General features: G+C 40.1%; 1 protein-coding gene across 1 annotated transcript in view; it reads right to left on the bottom strand.

The window, feature by feature from the left end:
• Positions 1–26335, bottom strand: part of CAP2 (cyclase associated actin cytoskeleton regulatory protein 2) — a 149861-nt gene that overhangs the window by 2964 nt on the left and 120562 nt on the right. The window contains exons 7-11 of the mRNA XM_068236942.1: positions 22601–22706; positions 12822–12999; positions 10303–10478; positions 7133–7256; positions 4898–4980 (exon numbers count right to left, since the gene is read on the bottom strand). Of these exons, the coding sequence (XP_068093043.1) occupies positions 4898–4980; positions 7133–7256; positions 10303–10478; positions 12822–12999; positions 22601–22706 (667 nt within the window). The remainder of the gene's footprint in view (positions 1–4897; positions 4981–7132; positions 7257–10302; positions 10479–12821; positions 13000–22600; positions 22707–26335) is intronic.

The raw sequence follows: 26335 nt of genomic DNA, 5'->3' as shown, positions 1-26335 counted from the left end.
CAGTAATGCCGACCCCGTGGTCGGCCTGAATACCGATCATGGAGCCCGGGAGATCGGCGGGGAGCGGAGCGGTCAACGTGGGACAGTCGGCTGCAAGGGGCTGGAGAAAGCCCCAGGTGAGTAAAGCTCATTTTATTAAATTTACCCTGATAACTCCTTTAACGTGAAAGCAATTGGCCACATCAGAGCTGTCGAGTCTGTAAAAACATCATCAAACTCCGTTGCCTCAGTTTATGAAACTTCCGACTCCAGTTCCCCAAAATTGCTCCGACCCCTCAACTCCGACTCCTTAGTCTAATTCTTACCAGGGATGTGGAATTGGTGCAAAAATCATCCGACTCTGACTCTTCTGTCTATTGAAACCACCGACTCCAGGTACCCAAAAACTCCTTGACTCCGACTCCACAGCTCTGGGCCACATCAGATTTGTTTTTTTGGCTAATTGCTATTGCATTGCTCTGCAGTGGGCTGATTTCCTTACTGATTGCATATTTTTAACATTGATTTCTGATTTTTAAAGCAGATTCAGTAATGTGCAAACAGAGTTTAAAATCACATTAACTGTCCCAGAAGGGGATTTACAGTAGAGTTAAATACAGTGATGTGAAAAACTATTTGCCCCCTTCCTGATTTCTTATTCTTTTGCATGTTTGTCAAGCTTAAATGTTTCTGCTCATCAAAAAACGTTAACTATTAGTCCAAGATAACATAATTGAACACAAAATGCAGTTTTAAATGATGGTTTTTATTATTTAGTAAGAAAAAAACTCCAAATCTACATGGCCCTGTGTGAAAAAGTGATTGCCCCCCCTTGTTAAAAAATAACTTAACTGTGGTTTATCACACCTGAGTTCAATTTCTGTAGTCACCCCCAGGCCTGATTACTGCCACACCTGTTTCAATCAAGAAATCACTTAAATAGGAGCTATCTGACACAGAGAAGTAGACCAAAAGCACCTCAAAAGCTAGACATCATGCCAAGATCCAAAGAAATTCAGGAACAAATGAGAACAAAAGTAATTGAGATCTATCAGTCTGGTAAAGGTTATAAAGCCATTTCTAAAGCTTAAGGACTCCAGCGAACCAGAGTGAGAGCCATTATCCACAAATGGCAAAAACATAGAACAGTGATGAACCTTCCCAGGAGTGGCCGGCCGACCAAAATTACCCCAACAGCGCAGAGAAAACTCATCCGAGAGGCCACAAAAGACCCCAGGAAAACATCTAAAGAACTGCAGGCATCACTTGCCTCAATTAAGGTCAGTGTTCACGACTCCACCATAAGAAAGAGACTGGGCAAAAATGGCCTGCATGGCAGATCTCCAAGGCGCAAACCACTTTTAAGCAAAAAGAACATTAAGGCTCGTCTCAATTTTGATAAAAAACATCTCAATGATTGCCAAAACATTTGGGAAAATACCTTGTGGACTGACGAGACAAAAGTTGAACTTTTTGGAAGGTGCGTGTCCCGTTACATCTGGCGTGGAAGTAACGCAGCATTTCAGCAAAAGAACATCATACCAACAATAAAATATAGTGGTGGTAGTGTGATGGTCTGGGGTTGTTTTGCTGCTTCAGGACCTGGAACGCTTACTGTGATAGATGGAACCATGAATTCTACTGTCTACCAAAAAATCCTGAAGGAGAATGTCCGGCCATCTGTTCATCAACTCAAGCTGAAGCGATCTTGGGTGCTGCAGCAGGACAATGACCCAAAACACATCAGCAAATCCACCTCTGAATGGCTGAAGAAAAACGAAATGAAGACTTTGGAGTGGCCTAATCAAAGTCCTGACCTGAATCCTATTGAGATGTTGTGGCATGACCTTTAAAAGGCGGTTCATGCTAGAAAACCCTCAAATAAAGCTGAATTACAACAATTCTGCAAAGATGAGTGGGCCAAAATTCCTCCAGAGCGCTGTAAAAGACTCGTTGCAAGTTATCTCAAACGCTTGATTGCAGTTATTGCTGCTAAGGGTGGCCCAACCAGTTATTAGGTTCAGGGGGCAATTTCTTTTTCACACAGGGCCATGTAGGTTTTGAGTTTTTTCTCTCACTAAATAATAAAAACCATCATTTAAAACTGCATTTTGTGTCCAATTATGTTATCTTTGACTAATAGTTAACGGTTTTTGATGAGCAGAAACATTTTAAGCGTGACAAACATGCAAAAGAATAAGAAGCCAGGAAGGGGGCAAATAGTTTTTCACATCACTGTAGATATACAAATAATATCCCAGAGTGGATAGAGAGAAGCTCTGGTATAAAGTATATTTACATTTTCTCCTGGTTCTTTTCATTGGACCACTTAAAGGACAACTATCGTAAAAAAATGTTAAAATGTAAAATACATACATATACAGTAAATGTACATTTCTTCCAGAGTAAAATGCACTTTAAATTTCATTTTTTCCTACGTCACCTTAACTTACAATAGGCAGTGAAAACCTAACAGATCTGTCAGACTTTGAACTAGTTTATCTTCTCATGGAGGGTTCTCAGTTATTTTTAGATTTACAAAAGCTTACTGAACTGTAGTTGCTCAGGCCAACTGCCAAAACAGTGTACAAGAGAGCAAGGAAGCTGGCTGACATATTTGTATAGATCTTTTCCAGGGAGTGCTTTTGTAAAGAATAAAGGTAACACTTTGAATCCCCCACGAGGATACAAACTACCGGTAGTCTAAAATCTGTCAGATCCATCAGAGTTTCAGTACCTACCGTAATTGAAAGCAAGATAGGAAAGCAATTGATAGTGCATTTTACTCTGGAACAATTGTACATTTTAAATGTATATATCTTAAATTTTACAATTTTTGTGATAGCGCTCAGCAAGGATTCTCATTGGTCCAAATCAATGGACCAATGGGGACATTTAAAAAAGCTTGTGCTTCTCTGTATTGCGGTGGAGTGCAGCATGTACTTGGCATGTTGGGGAGGTGGGAGAACTTAAAGGAAAACTTAAGTCAAAAAAAAAAAATGACATTTACTCACCTGGGGCATCCCTCAGCACCCCGAAGCTGGATGGTGCCCTCGCAGCCCCGCTCCGATCGTCCTGTCCCCGCCGGCGGCTACTTCCGGTTCGGCGACAGCCGCCGACAGGCTGGGAACGCGGCTGTTTTTCCGCGTTCCCAGCCGCTGCTATCACCCTCTATGCTGCTATAGCGTATATATATACGCTATAGCAGCATAGAGGGTGATAGCAGCGGCTGGGAACGCGGAAAAACAACCGCGTTCCCAGCCTGTCGGCGGCTGTCGCCGAACCGGAAGTAGCCGCCGGCGGGGACAGGACGATCGGAGCGGGGCTGCGAGGGCACCATCCAGCTTCGGGGTGCTGAGGGATGCCCCAGGTGAGTAAATGTCATTTTTTTTTTTTGACTTAAGTTTTCCTTTAAAGTGAACCTCCGGACTAAAAATCTACTCAGCAAAACTGAAAAGGCTTGGTATTTCTTTAACAGTTTCACAGCATCAGAACTTTGTTTTTCTTACCAAAGCATAATTTTTAGCTGCATTTTTAGCTAAGCTCCACCCATCAAAGAAAACTGCCCGGACTTTTTTCCCCTGATGTTGTGCAAAGCATGATGGGATTTCCTATGTTGTTGTTCATGTTGCCTAGCAACTGGGAGGGGTGATCAGCACACAGGCCAGTTGGAACTGTGTCTCATGCTCCCTGTCACCTCCTTTCAACCAAAAAGATGGCTGCCCTCATGAAATCAAACATTTGCCTGTTCTTTTAAAACAGGGTGGGTAAGAGATTATATTACCTATCTATTTTAATTAACATAACTAATGTAACTTAATGACAGTGTGTTTGTTTAGGCTGGAGTTCCTCTTTAAGAAGACCCCATGGGATTATGATTGGGAAAGCTTGGTAAGAAGATTATGGTGAAGGACTGAAAGCAATTTTTTTACAGGAAATTGCGTTTGTTTTTTTTTGTTTTGTTTTTTACGTTTCAGGAATAGATAGGGGGTACCACCGTGTTTTCCTAAAAATAAGAGCGGGTCTCATATTTATTTTTTTCTTCAAAAAATCCAATAGGGCTTATTTTCAGGGGATGTTGAATTTTTTTCACGTATAACAATCTACCACTACTTTTATGGTACAACAACCTACATTTTCACCATGTAGTCACACTAGGGGAGAACGAGGGTTTTCTATGTAAGCAATTCTAAATGAAAGTAAAACGATAGTACAATCTTTTGATTGATTTCAGCCCTTAATAATTGTCATTTCACTTTATTTTACATATTTTTATGTTTTGTCTAAACAAATGTGCCAGTTTCATCAAACTGATTTGTGTGATTCTTGCCGAATGATCAAAAGTTTGATTAAATCTTGTGAAACTGCCAGCAACCCTTTAGCTCATCCTTAGTTAAAATAGTATTCCCCTATGGGTTGCAACGCATGGATGCACTCCCTTAAGGTGGCTGACTTTGTAAACTGGGGCTTACTTTTAGGTAGGGCTTATATTACTGTCTTTCAACAACAACAAAAAAATCATGCTAGGGCTTATTTTCTGGTTAGGTATTATTTTCAGGCAAACACGGTAATGTAATATAATGATAGACTGGGTCTAATGCAGTGCAAAAAGAAACTCGGATGTCACAACTTTTTAGTACCCTCAATCAAATCAAGCCTCTGGTACTTTCAAATCAAATGATTTTGCAAATTAATACTGAAAATTCTTGTAAAAATTAAAGTTTTCATGGAAATGTTGCTAATATGTATTTATTTAAGTATTTATATAGCGCCGCCATATTACGCATGGCTGTACAGAGTATATTGTCTTGTCACTAACTGTCCCTCAGAGGGGCTCACAATCTAGTCCTTTCAATGTGAAATCACAATAAAGTTTTGCTGATCTATCCCTATGACCATGTAAGATATTTATCCTTACCTGTATCTGAACATCTTTAGAGTTAATTACTTCTACAATGCCGACAACATCATCAAACACTAAGCCAAGCTTTGTGCAGTTGTCTGTAAAAAAAATGAAAATAAAATACTTAACAAAATTGCTGATTAAAATCAACTGCATTGCCACTGAACAAAACCAAACACAAACTTAGTGATTTAACCACATACCTACCACAGGTTATTTCCCATTAAAACCAGAGCAATTTTCCCATGTCATGCTCCTACCATTCATTCGCCACTAACTTTTTTGTTAACTATTACACCTAAATGATAATTTTTAGGTGGTACATTTGGCTAAGAATTAATTGCCTATGCATTTTAAAAGGAATAAGAAAAAAATGGAAAGAATTCATTATTGCTCAGCCATTATAGTTTAAATATAAAAAAGTGCTACTATAGATAAAACCCACCCATTTTATATAGTAATCAGCACAGAACTGTAAATGAACAATTCTCACATTGCTTACTGCCACTATATTTGCATAAATGTCCTTGACTTGTAATATACACTGTCTGTCCTTGTATTGTTTTTGTTTGCGTTTGTTAAGCAACTGCCAAGACAAATTCCTTGTAGGTGCAAACTTACTTGGCGAAATAAAATTGATTCTGATTCTGATTTATTTGCCCATTTGTCCTGGTTATTACAACATTTAAATGATGACGCTAGTGCAATGTACTGTGACAATATTTTATTTGAAAATAAAGGTGTATATTTTCCATTTCGTATTTGTTTATACTATATCAATAACTATAAGCTCTTATTTGCAAAAGTAACAGTAATATACCTTCATGACATACATATTAAAAAAAAGCTAAGTCCCTAAGGTAACTGTTTACATATTTTTTTAAATGCTGTCACTTTGGCTCTTTTGCCTATTTTGGTAACTATGGTGGAGGGGGAAGAAAGGGTTAATTACTGTAGTGGATGTATTTTATTTTACTTTTTGTCCACTAGATGCCCCCAAACTTTATTCTGTGTACTTAAAACAGTACACAGGAAGTGTGTGTGTGTGTTTCAATGATTGATCACTGTCTGCTGGCTGAAGCCATGATCATTCATTGATCATTTATTCACAAACACTTTAAAGGGATCCCTAAAGAAAACCTGTAACATCAAAAAGTTCCCCTGGGGGGTACTCACCTCGGGAGGGGAACGCCTCAGGGTCCCAATGAGGCTTCCCACGCAGTCCTCCGTCCCTCGGGGGTCTCCCTGCAGCCCTTCGAACAGCGGCGATGTAAATATTTACCTTCCCGGCTCCGGCACAGGCGCTGTGGCGGCTCTCGGCTCCGAAATAGGCGGAAATACCCGATCGCCGTTGGGTCTGCTCTACTGCACAGGTGCAAGTCTCCGGCGCCTGCGCAGTAGAGCGGACCCAACTGAGATAGGGTATTTCCGTCTACTTCAGAGCCGAAAGCCGCAACAGCTCCCCCGCTGGAGACTGGAAAGGTAAATATTGAACAATCTGACGGATTTGTCGGGCCGCTTTTCGGAGGGCTGCAGCGAGACCCCCGTGGGACAGAGGGCGGTGTGGGAAGCCTCATTTGGACCCTGAGGCTTCCCCCTCCCGAGGTGAGAACTTTTTGATGTTACAGTGTCTCTTTAAGTCACCTGAAAAAAAAAGGGTTCCACTTACCTGGGGCTTCTACCAGCGTCCTGCAGCCGCCCTGTGCCTGCGTATCCACTCACCAATGCTCCGGTCCCCTGCCGTGGGTCAGTTTCATTTTCGACAACTCAAAGTTGGCGGAACGCTGTGCCTGCTCATCCCTGGCCACGCGTATCCTTGCACGCATTCCCGTCTGCAATAGTGTCCTGCGCCAGATTCCTCCAGTTAGGGGGAACTGCATGTACAGAATGCTCCCTGCCACAGGAGTGGGATGGGGATGCGCGCACGGCCGGCTTCGCCTGCGCCGACTGGCGGATTAAGAGGAGGATCCATGCAGCCTGGGAGGATGGCAAGAGACGGATCAGCCTGAAGGTGGCTGGAGGAAGCCCCAGGTATGTATTTTTTTTTTCATCATCTCAGGTACACTTTAACACAAAGTAACTGAATTACTGCAACTGAAGCCACTACAAAATAATAGTCTTTTCAAAAGCTATGACTCACACTCTCACTACTGTAACTGGGTTGCCTTTAATTACAGAACTCACAATGAAAATAAAGGAATAATTTGTCACAATGAAATGTCTTTCTCGTGTTTCACTAAGTCCTCTTACCTATGATTATGGAATTAATTTTCCCTTTGATCTGTAACGTTGATTTCTTGCACTTGTAGATGTAAACCACTTGTTTCAACTCAGTGTCAGAAATCACCAAGTTGTTTACTCCATCTTGGTATTCCTAAAATTAGAATGGCATCATGAATTAGATCATAGCTGAACAGAAACAGTTGCAAATGGAACCTTCCCTAATCTAAGAAAAACACACATTTTACCAAACAAGGACTTGTGTATTATCTGTTCCTTTAACACTTCAACCTTAGATTACTAGGTCACTGCCTAAAGCTCCAGACAGCACCACATGCTAAGCATTAAACAAGTTGCATGCTAGACTGTCTCTTGTAGTAGAATGACAGCACTGCTGCCCTGTCTCCATTTGGTAAAGCACTGAATACATTACTTGTCCCCTTGGTCATTTCAGTACATCTTTAACTTGCTTTGGTGCAGTTTTATTTATTTAATATTAAAGTTAACGGTATTTTTTTCCCACTTTATTTTAGCCCCCCCTCTTTGAAGTAAAAACATCCTTCTAATTTATTATTAACATTAAACAGATTCAGAGAATCCACTTACATCTAAAAAAAAAGTCTGTAGATGACCAAATAAATGTTAGATGGCTTCAGTGCTGTTGTTGCAAGGCACATGCTTCATTTTGAATGACTGATGCAGATTCAGTTAGTTTGAATAACTTTACTTCCTTGGAACTCACTGAGGATACTGCAGCTGGGTGAAATCTCAGTACATAGCAGAGCTGAATGTTTTTTTTACTGCAGTCAGCAGAACAGAAGAAACTATGGCCCATATGCAATTTACTTTTTCTCCTGAATTTTCTCCTAGGTGATATTTTAAAACTTGTCAATAAAATCCCTTTCAAACCACCAGCCTGCAAGAAAATGCTCAAAATAATTTTTAGAGTACTTTTTTAACTACTTTTGGGTACTTTTTCAATTGCAAATTTCTGAAAAGTTATTTCAAAGAAAGAATTAAAATTATCACCTTGGTGAAAACTCAGGAGAAAAAGTTAATTGCATATGGGCCTATGTGGTTCATGAAACAACACTCTTAGGCCCATATGCAATTCACTTTTGCACCCGAGTTTTCTCCTAGGTGATATTTTTACAGCTTATAAATAAATGCCTTTTAAACCACCAGCAAGCAAGAAAATACTCAAAATAATTTTGATAGTAGTTTACAACTACATTTTGGTGCTTTTTCACTTGCAAAATGCTGAAAAGTTATTTTAAATGCAAGATGAAAATTTATCTCATAGGAGGAAACTCAGGTGAAAAAGTGTATTGCATATGGCCCTTGAGAGATATTGCAGTCAGAAAGCATTAAAGGATACTTTAGTACTTCCTTATCTGGAGGGTCGGTGCAGGCTGCGCAGGTGCTGCCCGGCAATGCGTGTCCTTGATCCCGTAGCTAAGAGCGCTCTGCACATGAGCACTACGTAGTTGTGACGCACAGTCCCGGGCCTGTGCAGGCCACACCCATCCCTCCGACCAGGAAGTAAGTTTGAGGGGTCGGTGTACAGTAACGGAGTGGGATGAAGGAGAACATATCTGCTCCCCCCATTTTTAAAATTATATTTGCACTAAGGTATCCTTTAATTATTTTTCTGGAGAGGCCATAATTGGACATTAATTACCTTTCTAGAAGACCTAGCTGACAAAAGATTGACACAAGATTATGGGCCTGATGCAATTACAACTATCGCTGGTGTTAAAGAGTACCTGAAGTCATGGAAAAAAAGATGGTCCAGAGGCTTCCCCAGTCTTCCAATGTCCCTCCATTCCTGTGCTAGGACCCTTTTTACAATATTCAACATGAATGTTGAATATTGCTCGCAGCCCTGTTTACCTCTGTGTATTAGTATAGCCGCACTGTGCAGGCACAAAGTAATGGGCTAAGCACTAAAGTGAGGATGAGCCCAGTTGTTCTTGACATGGAAAATAATATTCTGCAAGGGGAGAGGGGGCTTTCTGTCCCCACCTGCAGAGAGCCTCCACTCCTATCAAAAACCATGTGGGCTGGCAAGTGAGGTAGCTGAATGTTGGCATGCTCAGCCTGCTAGAAGGACAAGGGGTTAAAGCATGGAGGGGGTTATCAATTTTATAATTTTTAACAAACTAATGAAGAATTAAATTAGCTGGACCATTATAACATAGCTATTTTACTGTTTAATCTATAAGTGTTAAAGAGACTCCGTAACAAAAATTGCATCCTGTTTTTTATCATCCTACAAGTTCCAAAAGCTATTCTAATGTGTTCTGGCTTACTGCAGCACTTTCTGCTATCACAGTCTCTGTAATAAATCAATGTATCTTTCCCCTGTCAGACTTGTCGGCCTGTGTCTGGAAGGCTGCCAAGTTCTTCAGTGTTGTGGTTCTGCTATGAACTCCCCCTTCCAGGCCCCTCTATGCACACTGCCTGTGTATTATTTAGATTAGGGCTGCTTCTCTCTTCTCTCTTATCTTTTACAAGCTGGATAAATCGTCCTCTGAGCTGGCTGGGCTTTCACATACTGAGGAAATTCAGACAAGGGCAAAGCTGTTTGCAGGAAGAAAAGAGCAGCCTGAAACTTCAGTGCATGAGAGATGCAGGGGGAAAGAAACACACAAATGATCTCTTGAGATTCAAAAGGAAGGGTGTATACAGCCTGCTTGTGTATGGATGTATTTTCTATGTGTGGACATACTGTACATCAACCTACTTCCTGTTTTGGTGGCCATTTTGTTTGTTTATAAACAAACTTTTTAAAACTGTTTTTAACCACTTTTAATGCGGCGAGGAGCGGCGAAATTGTGACAGAGGGTAATAGGAGATGTCCCCTAACGCACTGGTATGTTTACTTTTGTGCGATTTTAACAATACAGATTCTCTTTAATGTGATTTTGTCAATACAGGGCACAGACTGTTATAAAATGACTTTACAATATGTGTTTTCTGTGTCAAATTATACTTGACTGCTCACATCTTCAATCTAAGTAGTGTCAAATATTAGGGAGGTGAATTGTATTCAGAGTTACCTGAGTATATACAATGTTTTCTGTGATTTTATTTCTGGTACATCAATAAGATCTAACTTTTACAAATTCACATATCACATTAGAAACTCCACACTAAATAAAATGTGATGAGCTGAGTAGCTAGAAGAAGTGACCTACCACTCTCCACTTCTTTCCTTCTAACTCTAGCAAAGGAGCATAAGACTGCGGAGGTGCAACCTTCGGAGAGCTAGGATTTGCATTTTGACCTTGTGTTGGGGACTTGGCTGGTACCCCCTGCCCTCGTAGTTGAGGGTTCTTATGAGTCTTCTGGTCATCAGAAACATGTTTTAGTCCTGGAAAAAGATACAATATACACAATACAATATTATGTTTAATATATATGACTATTTGTTTCATTAGTCTTTGGTTATGTTACTCAAAAGTAAAATAAGGAAGTATCGTAGATACAGTAGTTAACTTTAGTGGGAATCTGTAAAATACCCCGTGTTGTACATTTATTTTTAATGCTTAGTTTGCAAAGATAGCTAACTATACTTAGTAACTACATAGCTGTAATGCTGGGGGATCATACTTTCTGACCACCCACCGCAATAAGGCTAAGAGCTGGATAATGGAAGAGGTTACACAGGCACAGAAGCAGAGCAAGCTGGCTAACAACAGTCACCATCAAGCATCCACCCAGGCAAGACTACTGGATAGAACATAACTAATAGCAACTGCAGCCTATAGTTACGTTCCCAGAAACTAGAATAGCAGGACTACTACCAGTCACCAACGTGGTGATGGCAGAATCCAAGCTATCTGGATAATGGACTTCACTGACCCACCGTGGATGCAGCGAACTTTCATCAAGCATGGAACTAGGCAATACACAATAATAAGAAAAATAACAAACGGCTCAACTAACGAATAAATATATATTAGCAAGTCTGCATATATATTTATCAAGAACTAGCTAAAGCACAAGTAATAAGGTCGCATAGAACTACAATAACAGAACTATACAGAGTAACAAGGTGCCCAGCAGATCAGCGTACTGACCAATATGACAGGCGGGGTATGAAATGGGAGGCAGACTTTTATGCTGGCATGAGCCAATGGATGCAGGTATGCAAATCTCCACACAGCTTAATGGTAATCACTCAATCCTGAGCTGGCTTGATTACCATTTGCTAGCTGGCTGTGAATGCAAAGGACTCCCATAAGAAATACATGCAGTATTATGTAACAACATGCATGCAGGAACTCCAGGGCTATCTGGCCGCAGCTCAGCTGCAACAAGCAATTAGTGGAATGATGACAGCATCCTGAGCTGCCCAGAACTGCAGAGCGATTGCAAATGACAATGAGACCAATTGCAAACGCACAACCGAATGCAAGCAGATAAGCCAGAACTGTCCGTTTGCAGCTCCACTGCAACTGACAGAATGCGCTACAGGAGGAATCCTTACAATAGCTTACATGGCAACATTTCTCTGTCAGACCATCTCATTAAACCAGCATGAAAATTGCATAAATGGCACCTTATGGCAAATTACAAAAGTATAAAAATAGTATGCAAGAGATAAGTACCAAAAATTATTGTATTCTAAACAATTATAGGTACTGAATGCATCTTTTACAATGAAAATTCAGAAAGGAAAGATAAGTGAACACTTCTTTTTCTGATTAACTATATCATCTCTTTGTGCCTTGTAAAGGGGGGACCCTGTGAGGCCCCCAAAACAATTCTCATTGATCGCAGTTGATGATAACTGAATAAAATCCCATTGCAACATTACTTGGTCTGCTGACCTTCTCTGGAATTGCTATTGGTATGAAGTGGAAACCAACAGTTTTTGGTCAAGAGCCCTTTCTTGGGATTGATAGTGTGCTGCTAAATGAAGGCGTTTAATCATGAGTCCTCACACAGTCTCTCTGAACTCCTTCCCTGCAAAACAACAAGGAGTTTAAAGAAAGTGTGGGGTGTGGGGGGGGGAGGGAGAGAAGAGGGGATCGAAGAGATCGCCCATAGGTTACGCAATTGGACAAGTTCATTACCTGCTGGTAAAACGGATGGATGTTATCCCACTCAGGTTGTGCAGCTAATGTGCGCTATGCATTCATAACATTATGCAAATAGGGAAATGTGCATTATACAAGCACAGTGCGCTTTAGGTGCATAATGCATGTTGCACTATTAGCGTAATAACTGTTACATACCTTGCATAATTTCCAGCAAAGTTTTATGGGCAGTTGGTTTTCAAGTTATAATAAATGTATACATTGTTTATTACATTTCATACATAAATTGTATTTTATCCAATTTAGTGATTCTTATTTTAATCCTTTTAAAAAACATGCTAGGTTCACATTACCAAGGGTTAGTGCAATGGACAGTGACAGTACATAGGATCTCACCATCCACGGCTCTAACCCTATGTTCAGATATGTCCATTGCATCGGACATTCCATAACAGCACAGGATCTATACACATGTCGATTCCTCTGTTCTGTGAAACTAACCAATTTCCACTGTAGTGTGGTCTAAGAGATTTGGCTGTGTTTAGTAAATGGATAAATATGGATTTTTTTGTATGCTGTGATGGACAAATAATTGTCATGTAAGAGGATGCAACATTTCTGAAAAGGAATAGTAAGATCAGTGATGTGCCCGTTTATGTATTTTTTTTTACCTTTTGTGACGGCTTCTCCTCGGTTGAGATCAGCAAAGAGTGCACAACGATCCTGAGACATGTCATCTTTGGCTTTACTAAGAAAAATATCAGAACTTGGAGGAGGTCCTGGAGGTGGAGGTGGGGGAGGGGGTGGTGGATGAGTCATTCCTGATACCACAGGTTCTCCTTTTGATAACTGTAATGATATATATATAGAGAGAGAAGGAATTATTACATATTATAATTTTATGAGCCCATGTAAACTACTACAAATATGACGACCCTGGCATATGACATCATTTGTAAGCATGGCAAAGAAATGACATGGTTACAAGACAAGGCCAAATTATTATTATTTTTTTAAAATATGTTACTAAAACTCATGGGAGAATCCCATGATGAGTCTCTCGATGTTGGCAAAACATGTTGGGAGGAAGATTTAGGAAGGAAACAGGCATTTGGACCTGCAGAGCAGAGTGGAAGGCAACAAGCATCTCATAGACTCTCTAAACTTGATTAAAATGCATCTTCTCTATTCATTGCCAGGCATTGCACCTCCTTGGTTGTAGGCAGTACACATCTTTTACATTGAAGAAAAAAGTGACAAGCCTCTTTGCCACATGAACATGGTGAATTAACCTTATGAATACTTTTTTAAAACACTGTGCAAATATGCGCACGTGCAGAGATTAAGATATGGGGGAAGGTGTTACCTTACAAGGTGGGTAGCAAAATCCCCTACCCCATCCACCACAATGCAAGTTTGTCTACAGTTAGGACAAGGAGCTTGTCAGAATCAGAATCTTTATTTTACTTTTGTCACTTTTTTCATTTCCGGAATTGGGCTTGGCACTTTTCCCCAACGTCAGTGCCCAGGAATAAATGGGAATAATATCATGAGGCAGGCCTATGTTGTTATCTGGTAACCCTTGTATAATGGGGTGAAGCCAAACACCTGCTTTTAAAATGTTTTCAGGGGCGTAGCAATAGGGGTTGCAGAGGTTGCGGGCCCCGAAGGACCATCCCTCAATTACAGTATTAGCTCTGTATTGGTCCTGTGCTCATAATAATCACTTCTATAGATACTTTGAATAGTGGCAATCCTTAACAAACTGTTCCCCATCCCCTTCTTGCACCTCTGACACTGTAGTTGCCATTGGCAGGTTTTGGTGCGCTGTATTAATTGTTATGTATGGAGTGCTTGGGGGGCCCCCAATGCAAAACTTGCATCAGGGCCCACAGCTCCTTAGCTACGCCACTGAATGTTTTATCACAATCAATGTCATAATCCAGATCTATTTTCTCAAAATATTGTCTCCCTTTAATTATCTTTTTCTACTGTACTTCTTGCTCAACCGCAGCATGTCCCCTACCATCTACATCCATGGCTTCTCCAGCACAGACTAAGTGCGTGCCTGGGCATATTTGGATTTTCCACTAAAACCTCCCATTGGTCTATTTCTCCATCCATATTTCTCATCAATGCAGATTTGAATAGCCCCTTTTACCTATTTACAGGAATTAGTTAAAATCCAGCATTGCCAGCTATTTGCGGATGATCACTGAAACGTAAAGCTATGTAATTACAAAATATGAATACATTTGTAAATTCTTGATGTGCCATTCTGGGGGTCATATGAGTGGATCATGTACTTTTTCTTTTTTAAAGGAAACCTTAAGAATGATATGGCTGGCTTATTTATTTCATTTTAAGCAATGCTAATTGCCTGGCTGTCCTGCTGATCTTCTGCCTCAGTCAGATATTCTGACTGAAGTCTGACTGGATTAGCCAAATAGTCACACTCAAACACTACTGCAGGAAGAAAGATCAGCAGGACTGCCAGGCAACTGGTATTGTTTAAAATGATATAAATATGGCTGCGTGTATTGCTCTCACTTTAGGCTCCCTTCAAATCTGTGACTGGGATATTTTCAGTAGTGCATTGTACCATCTTAGCCATCAGTAAATGGTATCATCCTCATTCAAAACTTCTTGGGATATTTTTCATATCACACGACATTGCCCCCTTCCGTGGCATTAGTAAATTAGCCATCTGATTGTTGCAGAGGTTGCTACTGGAATATACTTTCAACAGGACAAATCTATCATACAAAAGTGTAGTGATAACACAACACGTGGCTATGTAACAAATGTTCCCCACCCTGCAATGACACATGGTAAGGCGTAAAACACAGTACATATCAGATTGCCTCCTTGGAGGACAGGTGGATTGTCATGCAGACACTGATCCTTTGTTAAGGTGCTCCCTCTGTAAATATAGATGCTTGTTCTATTCAGCATGCTCTTATGGCCACCTGTCGGCACACAGCGCTAATGTGCATTCATGTATAGAGTTTACAAGATAAAACAGCTGATGTTCAGGCACTTTAACTTTTGTCTCTGAAAGGGGAATTTTCTTTCACTGTGTTCCGGCAAACATGCTTTATCTTGAGCATAATTGTTCTGGTCCTGCTTGTGTCTGCATATGCTCCTCTAGCTCCAGCCTTGTAATCTTCTCCTACTTTCTCTGCAAAGCAAGTCAATGGCAGCATGATTGATTGGCTACTGTCAATCACTGTGTTACATTCTATCATTAACAGACATGCAGAAACTCAAAATTATCTGTTGCTTGCCCTTTTAAATTGGTACTATCATCTTGTGTAGAACATCTAGGCTGACGTTGGCCCATCTGTTGTATCTATTTTCTATGGGGGAATAAGCAGTGTTCTCTCTAGCTATATATACTGTATAGTATTTGGAGCCAGCAAGCAGTGTAGCTTTCAATCCAAACTCCTTTGCAGTCTCCTAAACTTCTGGGAAGATGTTACTCCAAGTATGCAATTTAGGTAGGTCACTCTTTACTATCATTACAAGTTATGTATTATTATTATAATTATATAATATATAGTTAGGACTATAAATATTTGACTTTTTCTTTTGGTTCTGTACATTACCACAATTAATTTTAGATGCAGTTAAAGTGCAGACTTTTAGCTTTAATTCAGCAACTAAAGCATTTTTAAAACACAATCCCTTCACATCAGGGGCTCTGCCAGGCCTTTACAGCAGCAGTGGTACTGCAGTGGATGCACTTACCATGCTTGTTTTGTATCCGCTCAAGTGGGAATGGTTCCTACTTGTCCCTGATCAGCTAGAGCAGACAGTGTAATGTCTGCTCCGATGGTCCGGCTGTAGCCATAGGTTATATGGGGGAACACATCCGCCTGCCCAGGAATATCGCAGACTGCAGAAAAGTGCGGTCCGCTTGTCGCAATGGATCCCACGGATCTGTTGCAGAGTAACAAGTGTGAACGCCTCCTATTTATAAAATAGGTGCTGCTCACTGTAGGTGCTGCTCACTGTCCATTTAGCAATGATCGGAGAACAGACAAAAAATGTCCGTTCTCTACTCACGTGGCAACAGAGCCTCACTGTCCTTTGGAGGAGTTCCCATTCTAGTTAGCATGGTCACTGTCAAATGTCCCTAGCACAGTCTAATTTGAGATCTACAGATGTCACTTTGGTTGTCCCTATCAACCTCTTCAAAACTAAACCTGGGGTAGGATCAGCAGATAAGTGAAATAACTGTGCATGAGAGCAGACCTCAGTAGTCACTGCCAGCCATAATTCCGGATACACACCATGCAATTTCCCATCAGATCAATGGGTCGAATTGATAATTTCGACAGGTCCCATCTGACTTCTGATCGTTTGTCTGATGAATTTTCTGATCACTTTGGTACAAAATCAATCAGAAAATCAATCAGAAATCAAATGGCCTGTTGGAAATTATCGATTCGACCCTTCGATCTGATGGGAAATTGCAGGGTGTTTTCCAGGCATAAGACCTTGACAAAAAGAGGAGACCTCAGTACCCTCCAAATATTCTAGAGAAAAAGTGCAGAAAGACTTCAGAAAGCATGACGACAATCTCTGTATTCTGCAGTATCCCTTCAATAATACTGACTAGTTTTGCCTAATGTCTGTATTAAAGTGATTTTCCCCATTTTTGCTTTATGTATTAGGATTGAATGACTATTATTATTATTTAGTATTTATATAGCACCGACATCTTCCGCAGTGCTGTACAGAGTATATTGTCTTGTCACTTAACTGTGCCTCAGAGGAGCTCACAATCTAATCAGCGGCTCACAATCTAATCATAATGGATGATGGATACCCACTGTTCCAGTTTAATACTAATCAGTTACAGTGGGGTCTCATCCACTATTTAGGTTTTCCCAAACATTATGAAGCCCTTTTTTCATTCAAATTGTTTATTCTTTAGTTTAAATGTTTTATTTTCTTTTCAAGCACACACTCCTGGCGTTTCTTTAACATATGCTCTTTGCTTTTAACATGTGCTTTTTATGTGACTCGTGCTGATAGGCATTTAATAGCAACAGTTGTTCAGGGAACTCTAGAGGTGTGTTTTCATATTACTGGTCTGATACTCAATGTAACCAGTGCTAAATAGCCCTTCTTGTTTGGTTGTGACACAGCTGTTGTCAGCCTTCTTCCTCTCTACATTTAGCAGCTCCAGTGCTACACCCAACTGTAATTCAACAACATGACCATCAATTACTTTCTAGCAGGTGCTAGTGAAATAAAAGGAACAGTTGCTCCAGCTGTTAGCATCTAGCAAAGGTCAGCCATGGTAACAGGCTCGAACTGCTAACTATAAAGAAGATTTTCAATGTCTTTATTGTAAAGGCTGCAATGTATAAGACAGTGTAGGACAAGGACAAACTGAAACCTAAAATAACACTTGTGTAGGATGTCTGTCCTACAATAGCACCAGTCTAGAGCTAAACTGGTGTTTCACAATTACCTTTATTTCCGTTCTTACTTGAGCATACACTCACTGGTATCCATAGTCTAGCAGAGTTAAAATCTGATGTTGTATTCTGGGTACCTGGAATGTATACTGCTTTTAGGAGAAGACATTGGGTCACTGGTATCCATAGTCTAGCAGAGTTAAAATCTGATGTTGTATTCTGAGTACCTGGAATGTATACTGCTTTTAGGAGAAGAAGTTGTGTCACTGGTATCCATAGTCTAGCAGAGTTAAAATCTGATGTTGTATTCTGAGTACCTGGAATGTATACTGCTTTTAGGAGAAGAAGTTGGGTCACTCAGTGGCGTAGCTAAGGAGCTGTGGGCCCCGATGCAAGTTTTACAATGGGGCCCCCCAAGCACTCTATACATAACAATTGATACGGCACACCAAAACCTGCCAATGGCAACTACAGTGTCAGAGGTGCAAGAAGGGGATGGGGAAAAGTTTGTTAATGATCACTACCATTCAAAGCATCTATAGAAGTGATTATTATGAGCACAGGACCAATAGAGAGCTAATACTGTAGTTGAGGGAGGGCCCTTCAGGGCCCCTCTGACCCAAGGGCCCCGATGCGGTCGCTACCTCTGCACCCCCTATTGCTACACCCATGGGGTCACTGGTATCCATAGTCTAGCAGAGTTAAAATCTGATGCTGTATTCTGAGTACCTGGAATGTATACTGCTTTTAGGAGAAGACATTGGGTCACTGGTATCCATAGTCTAGCAGAGTTAAAGGGAATCTGAAGTGAAAATAAACTTATGATATGATTTGTATGTGTAGTACAGCTAAGAAATACAACACAAGCAGCAGAGATATGAGTCTAATATTGTTTCCAGTACAGGAAGCTTTAAACCTCAGTTGTTATCAATGCAAAAGAGCCACTGATTTCTCCACAACTTTCAAAGTCGCAGAGAGCTCTGTCTTCTAAAGCTAATTATCTCAAGTGTCTTTCAATGTATTTTTTTTCTGCAGAGGAAAGTTCAAAAGTTCACTAGCCTGCTCGGTGAAATCAGTGTAAAGTGTAAGCTGCAAATATTAGAGAATGATGCAATGTTATAAAAAAAAAAACTATATAACTGAAAATAAAAATATGACATTATTTTCTTTGCTACTAATGTTCTAGTAATTATCCGTACTACACAACCAGTTCATTATATCATCATTTTTTTTCACTTCAGTGTCACTTTAAAATCTGATGTTGTATTCTCTGGGGACCTGGAGGGTATACTGTTTTAGTAGAAGAAAGGTAAGTTTCTATAAAGCTGATAATTATCTCTGTTTACTTCAACAACTGGCTCATCCCAATGCCTCCTTACTACTGAATGTAGGCCACCACCATTTAGTTGTCTATGTTCATGAAAACAAACTTCCCCAAATCAGTTCTGGAAAGTCATTGAGGGCCATGAAAGCAGCTCTCAGTTCAGATACATTTCGAGATAAAGTGCGCTATGGGAAAGGACCAGATGCCTTGTCCCTCCCAACCACAAAGACTAATGTCAAAGGTGATTATAATTGGAGGGCTTGGGTCCATTGGAAGCTGAATTCCTTTTTTTCCCTCCAAGAAAATGTTAATTTAGGTCATTATCAACAGGTATATTTAATAGTAATTATAGACATTATAAAGATTTTTTTCCCAGATTATAAGACCTTAGCTTTCACAATGGATATCAAAGTTAACATAGTTATAGATAAATCTTCTGGTCCATTTAAGGCCCCAGAGTGTATACCACACTGACTGTACCTAGCTGCTTAACTTGTATCACAAAGTTATTTTGTGTATTTCAGGAAACAAGTTACTGTGCTTTACTCTGTAAATCAAGACTAAAAATAGCACAGTTTTCACATAATACACACAAAGCTGTATTAAGAAAGTGTAAAGTCATATGACCATTACTAAGCACACAAGTGAAATTCAAGGTTTGCTAGTGCCAAGGTTGTTTTATATCAATAAAGAAGATGCCCTGTACAATTATCAGTTTTGCTGCAGCTGTTCAAGAAATTATTTTTGGCACTTTAATTCTGTCTGTGGGTGTTTATAAGTGGGCATGAAGTCAAAGAAAGACCTTTGTTTATCTGTGTTTTGGTGGATACGTGGCTAGCACTGCTTTGAAGAACTGGAGTCCCAGGTTCTTATCCTGGCCGGAATACTATCTGTACAGAGAAAGCATGTGATTGTCTCTCATCATCAGATAAAAATACAGGTACTAAATGTACAGGCAGTTTAGCTTCCACACAAAACTGACCCCAGATTGTGGCAGGGACATTAGACTGTGAACTCCTCCTAAGGGCTCTATGAGATGTGATGATGATCGCATTGTTCAATCACATCCAAAACGCAACAGGACTACAATTGTCCTGGGGATAAAATCGCAACACAATAGGATCGCACTAATGGAAATGGTTGTTGCTGTTTCCATTAGTTTTACTGTACCATGTGTTTTGTGATCCGTTAGTGGTCGGAATCAAAACGCAAAATGCAGGAAAAGTGGAATAGGGCCCTAAAAGGCAAATAGTGATAAGAATTGCTATCACTACTCAGTAAAAGCACTGTGGATGTGGAATATAAATGCATAATAATATTAATAATAATGTCATACTGCAGCTCAAATAGAAGGTGCAGGTTTAAAAGCTTCTCACCGCTTCATATTTCTGTTTTAAGACGTTCTGAAGAAAAAAGTGTCTGTCTGTTACAAAAGCAGAGAAGCATCCATTGCAGCTGGCCCTTGTGTATTATGCCAAAGAGCTGGTCAATTATGGGTAAAGGTGGTCACTCACAAGATATTGGTTGCCAGTGTTAGGGAACCCCTGATAATAATGGAGGAAGTAGGAATTCTTCTACTTTGTATGGTCATTGAAGATGGTCAGATGCTTAAAAAGGGTCTCTCAATATTCCAGGCAGACTGCCCCACTGATTGGAAGGTAGTTTGTGGGTGAGGGATGGCTAAAAACACTTGGTGTGATAACTTATGGAAGGGGAAACTGAGTGAGAGGTCCCTGGAGACCCCTTGTTCCATTTCTTGCTCCTGTGCCTTGTCTGAGGAAGAGCTTTACAAACACATTCAGCAGTGTGACTTCCAGTATACACAAGTGAGAGGGTTGGTTCTCTCTGACAGCTGTAATGACATAACCTTCCCAGAAGGCACTTGTGAAGGTTTTTCTATTTATTTGCCTAGGCTGGATAAAAAACTGACATTTCCCCACCAGCACCTTTTCATGCAAAGCTATTAAGTGTACGATTACCCAGTAAAAATGCTTTAAGCACAGAAGATTGCACGGGCCAAGAATCATCATATGCCTGCAAATATCTTAAAGCTGGCTTTACACTACAAAACATTTGCTGGATCTGGCATATGATCAATATTTCTGATTGGAAATGGACCAGGACTAGTGATCATTGTACTGCCTTGCAACACTCAATTACAATCAGATTCTGACAAAAATCTGCTTGAAATTTGATTAAAATGTTACCATTGCTATCTTTAAATAGATTGATGAAGTATAAAGATATACAGCCTCTTATGCTAGTCCTGCAAATGCCCAATCAATCAAAATAATGGCCTTTCCTAATCAAGTTTTGATTAACATTTTACACAACAAATCAATCAATTGGACCCCAGTTTTTAATTAACTCCCATACAATTCAATAGGTTTGGGAAGCTAACGTCTAAACGATTCAAATCTTTGCCAAGTGTACAGTTAACTTTGGTCTGTAGCTATTTTATGTTTTCAGTAAGACATTACAAATGTACTGCTCAGTGCTGAATCAGTCACTAATGAAAGATGCAAATGATAAACAAATTCCTTTATGGAAGAACATAACATCATTAAAAATGCCTTTGTATAAACATGAAACAAATATATTAACCACTTCACCACTGAGGGGTTTTACCCCCTGACCACCAGAGCAATTTTCACCTTTCAGCGCTCCTTCCATTCATTCGTCTATAACTTTATTATTACTTATCGCAATGAAATGAACTATATCTTGTTTTTTTCGCCACCAATTAGGCTTTCTTTAGGTGGGACATTATGCCAAGAATTATTTTTTTCTAAATGTGTTTTAATGGGAAAATAGGAAAAATGTGGGGAAAAAAATAATTATTTTTCAGTTTTCGGCCATTATAGTTTTTAAATAATGCATGCTACTGTAATTAAAACCCATGAAACGTATTTGCCCTTTTGTCCCGGTTATAAAACCATTTAAATTATGTCCCTATCACAATGTTTGGCGCCAATATTTTATTTGGAAATAAAGGTGCATTTTTTTCAGTTTTGCGTCCATCCCTAATTACAAGCCCATAGTTTATAAAGTAACAGTGTTATACCCTCTTGACATAAATATTTAAAAAGTTCAGTCCCTAAGGTAACTATTTATGTATTTTTTTTAATTGTAAATTTTTTAATTTTTTTTTAATTACAAAAAAAAAAAATGGGGAGTGTGGGAGGTAATGAGTTAATTTTATGTGTAAAAGTCATTTATTTGTATGTGAAAAATGTGTAGGGTGTAGTTTACTATTTGGCCACAAGATGGCCACAGTAACTTTTTGTTTTAATGCGACCTCCAAGCTTCCTTCCGGAAGCTTGGAGGAAGAATAAGGAGGCTGGACACGTGAGTTTTTTCTCACAATGATCGCGCTGCCCATAGGAGAGCAGCTGATCATTGCGGGGCTTAGATCAACGAACGGGAATGGATTTTCCCGTTCATTGATCTCTGGGCGAGCGGGCGGCGGCGTGTTTACTAGCGGCGGGCGGCGTGTTTACGAGCGGGAGCGCGGGCAGCGTCGGGAACGCGGAAAGTACGTGTTTCTCCGTCCCTGGTTTTTAAAGGATGGAAAAAGGGGCGGAGAAATACGTACGCGCGGGGGTAAAGTGGTTAATAATACTGTCTGTGATACAATACATGAAAAACAAAGATGTCTTATGTACTGCAAATTAAGGATTAGTAAAGGACTTACTGCATGACCCCATGAGATTCCAGTAGTATGATATTCCTTAATGTATGCTTGCAGCAGACTCCAAATACTAAGGTAAGATTTTACCCAGTCAACGTGTCGTGTATCCCTTCAAAAAAATAAATAAAACGTCATTAGCTAGGATGACATTTACAGATTACATGTTAGAGGCATATTATTATTTTTCATAATATATTTTTAATATAGCGCTGACATTTTCTGCATCGCTTTACAGAATATATAGTCTTATCATTGTCCCTCAGAGGAGCTAACAGTCTAATCCCTACCACAGTCATGTGTTCATCATAGTCTAGGGACAATTTATGGGCAAGCCAATTAACTTATCTGTATGATTTTAGGATGTGGGAGGAAATCAGAGTGCCTGGAGGAAACCCATGCAAACACGGGGAGAACAAACAAACTCTGTGCATATAGTGCCCTGGCTGGGATTCGAATTGGGGACCCAGCATTGCTTCAAGTGGTGAAATAGAAACAGGCAGATTGAAACATGCAGGGGCATTGCTGGCATCCTAATAGATCTAGAAAACTCACGGACAAGACAGAAAAAGTCTGCAGTGGTGGTCATTGAAATTGTTTTCATCTAATACAGTTAGAAGGGCAAACAGCTTTAACCACTTTGCACCTAGATCCGTTTTCCCCTTAGGGACTAGAACAGTTTTGATATTTTAGCTATGTACCTCTTTATTCAGTAATAACTTTATCACTGCTTATGACACCTTAATGATGTATACACTGTTTTTTTTCAAGACAAACTAGACTTTTTTTAGGGGGAGTTTTCATATATTATTGTTTTACAATAAAAGGGAGACAGGGGAGTGCGCTTGGCCGCATTGCATCTGCGCCAACTGGCCGAAGATACGGGAGAATCCAGGAGGCTTTGGACACCGCTGAGGGAGCGATCTGTGCAGAGAGAGCTGGAGAAAGCCCCAGGTATGTAAAAAACTTTAACTACTCGTAGTCTCAGGTACACTTTAATACCTGCTTGTTGCCTAACTGGAGATGGATGCTGCCTACCTAAAGGAGGTGTGTGTGGGGGAGAGGGGGGGGGGTCACTTTAAATTTAAAGGGGATCACTGTCTGCCTAAAGAGGGATGATGCCTATATAAATCCTATATAGATCCTTCCATCTGCTTAGTGCATTTTTGGCTGCAATGTAATGCAGTCGCATGGTAGCATTTGTGACCCCACATGTGCCATTGTTTGACACGCAGTGGGTTTACCTGATGGCAAAAGAAGCAACATGTTGTGTTTGAGCATGTGAACAGCCATGCTGAGTGGTGGCTCTCCCCCACCCGAGCTAAGTGTTAGCAAGCGATTGGCAAGAGGGAGCAGCTGACCTGTTGTCAATTCACCACCTTCAGCTTTCTGTATGTCAAGCAGTGCCTAAAAAAAATATGAAAGTCACCAAGGATGCCCTTACCTGAAAAAGTTTGAGAACATAGTTACATAGTTACATAGTTATTTTGGTTGAAAAAAGACATACGTCCATCGAGTTCAACCAGTATAAAGTACAACACCAGCCTGCTCCCTCACATATCCCTGTTGATCCAGAGGAAGGCGAAAAAACCCTTACAAGGCATGGTCCAATTAGCCCCTAAAGGGAAAAATTCCTTCCCGACTCCAGATGGCAATCAGATAAAATCCCTGGATCAACATCATTAGGCATTACCTAGTAATTGTAGCCATGGATGTCTTTCAACGCAAGGAAAGCATCTAAGCCCCCTTTAAATGCAGGTATAGAGTTTGCCATAACGACTTCCTGTGGCAATGCATTCCACATCTTAATCACTCTTACTGTAAAGAACCCTTTCCTAAATAAATGGTTAAAACGTTTTTCCTCCATGCGCAGATCATGTCCTCTAGTCCTTTGAGAAGGCCTAGGGACAAAAAGCTCATCCGCCAAGGTATTATATTGCCCTCTGATGTATTTATACATGTTAATTAGATCCCCTCTAAGGCGTCTTTTCTCTAGACTAAATAAACCCAGTTTATCTAACCTTTCTCGATAAGTGAGACCTTCCATCCCACGCATCAATTTTGTTGCTCGTCTCTGCACCTGCTCTAAAACTGCAATATCTTTTTTGTAATGTGGTGCCCAGAACTGAATTCCATATTCCAGATGTGGCCTTACTAGAGAGTTAAAGAGGGGCAATATTATGCTAGCATCTCGAGTTTTTATTTCCCTTTTAATGCATCCCAAAATTTTGTTAGCTTTAGCTGCAGCTGCTTGGCATTGAGTACGATTATTTAACTTGTTGTCAATGAGTACTCCTAAGTCCTTCTCCAAGTTTGATGTCCCCAACTGTATCCCATTTATTTTGTATGGTGCTAGACCATTAGTACGTCCAAAATGCATGACCTTACATTTGTCAACATTGAATTTCATCTGCCATGTATGTGCCCATATAGCCATCCTATCCAGATCCTGTTGCAATATGACACTATCTTCCTGAGAGTTGATGATTCTGCACAATTTTGTATCATCTGCAAAAATAGCAACATTGCTCACTACTGCATCTACTAGGTCATTAATAAATAAATTGAAGAGCACTGGACCCAGAACAGACCCCTGTGGGACCCCACTGCTAACAGTCTCCCATTTTGAGTACGATCCATTGACCACAACTCTTTGTTTTCTGTCCGTTAGCCAGTTCCCTATCCATGAACACAGACTCTTCCCCAGTCCTTGCATCCTCAACTTTTGCACCAGACTTTTGTGGGGAACAGTGTCGAAGGCCTTTGCAAAGTCCAAGTATATCACATCTACAGCATTCCCAATATCCATATTAGCATTCACTACCTCATAAAAGCTGAGCATGTTAGTCAAACAGGACCTGTCTTTAGTAAACCCATGTTGATGCTGAGAAATAAGATTATTTTCTACTATGAAGTCATGTATAGTATCTCTTAGTAACCCCTCAAATAGTTTGCATACAACTGATGTTAAACTTACAGGTCTATAATTTCCTGGATCAGATTTTTTGCCCTTCTTAAATAATGGGAAAACGTGGGCTATACGCCAATCCACTGGGACTCTGCCAGTTGCAAGAGAGTCACAAAAGATAAGATAAAGGGGTTTATCTATAACTGAACTTAATTCCCTTAGGACCCGAGGATGCATGCCATCCGGGCCAGGTGCCTTGTCTATATTTAATTTATTTAGTCTTGCCTTCACTTCTTCCTGCGTTAAGTATTTAATATTACAGTTAGAAGATTGAGACTCTTCTGCCTCTGTAGTTTGCAACAGTGCTGTTTCTTTTGTGAAGACAGAAGCAAAGAAAGCATTTAATAACTCTGCCTTACCTTGGTCATCCACCATTGAGTTCCCATCCTCATCCTTTAGGAATCCTATACAGTCAACCTTTCTTTTTTTAGAGTTAATGTACTTGTAAAACTTTTTTGGGTTAGATTTGATATCCTTAGCGATTTGTTTTTCAGCTTCAATCTTTGCCTGCCTAATTTCTTTTTTACAATTTTTATTGCACTCCTTATAATTGCTTAGTGCAGCCTCGGTCCCCTCCTGTTTTAAGACCTTATAGGCATTCTTTTTCCTCTTCATTTTATCTTTAACCTTTCTATTCATCCATAGAGGCCTTTTTTTATTCCTAGACATTTTGTTTCCATATGGGATATACATACTACAGTATTGATTGAGTATAAGTTTAAAAGCTTGCCATTTCCCTTCAGTGTCTTCCCCTTGTAGTACATTATCCCAGT

This window comes from Hyperolius riggenbachi, chromosome 5 (assembly GCF_040937935.1).
Source record: "Hyperolius riggenbachi isolate aHypRig1 chromosome 5, aHypRig1.pri, whole genome shotgun sequence".
Classification (NCBI taxonomy): Eukaryota; Metazoa; Chordata; class Amphibia; order Anura; family Hyperoliidae; genus Hyperolius; species Hyperolius riggenbachi.
The sequence above is the reverse complement of the archived record's forward strand: the minus strand, read 5'-3'. Positions and strand labels throughout refer to the sequence as shown.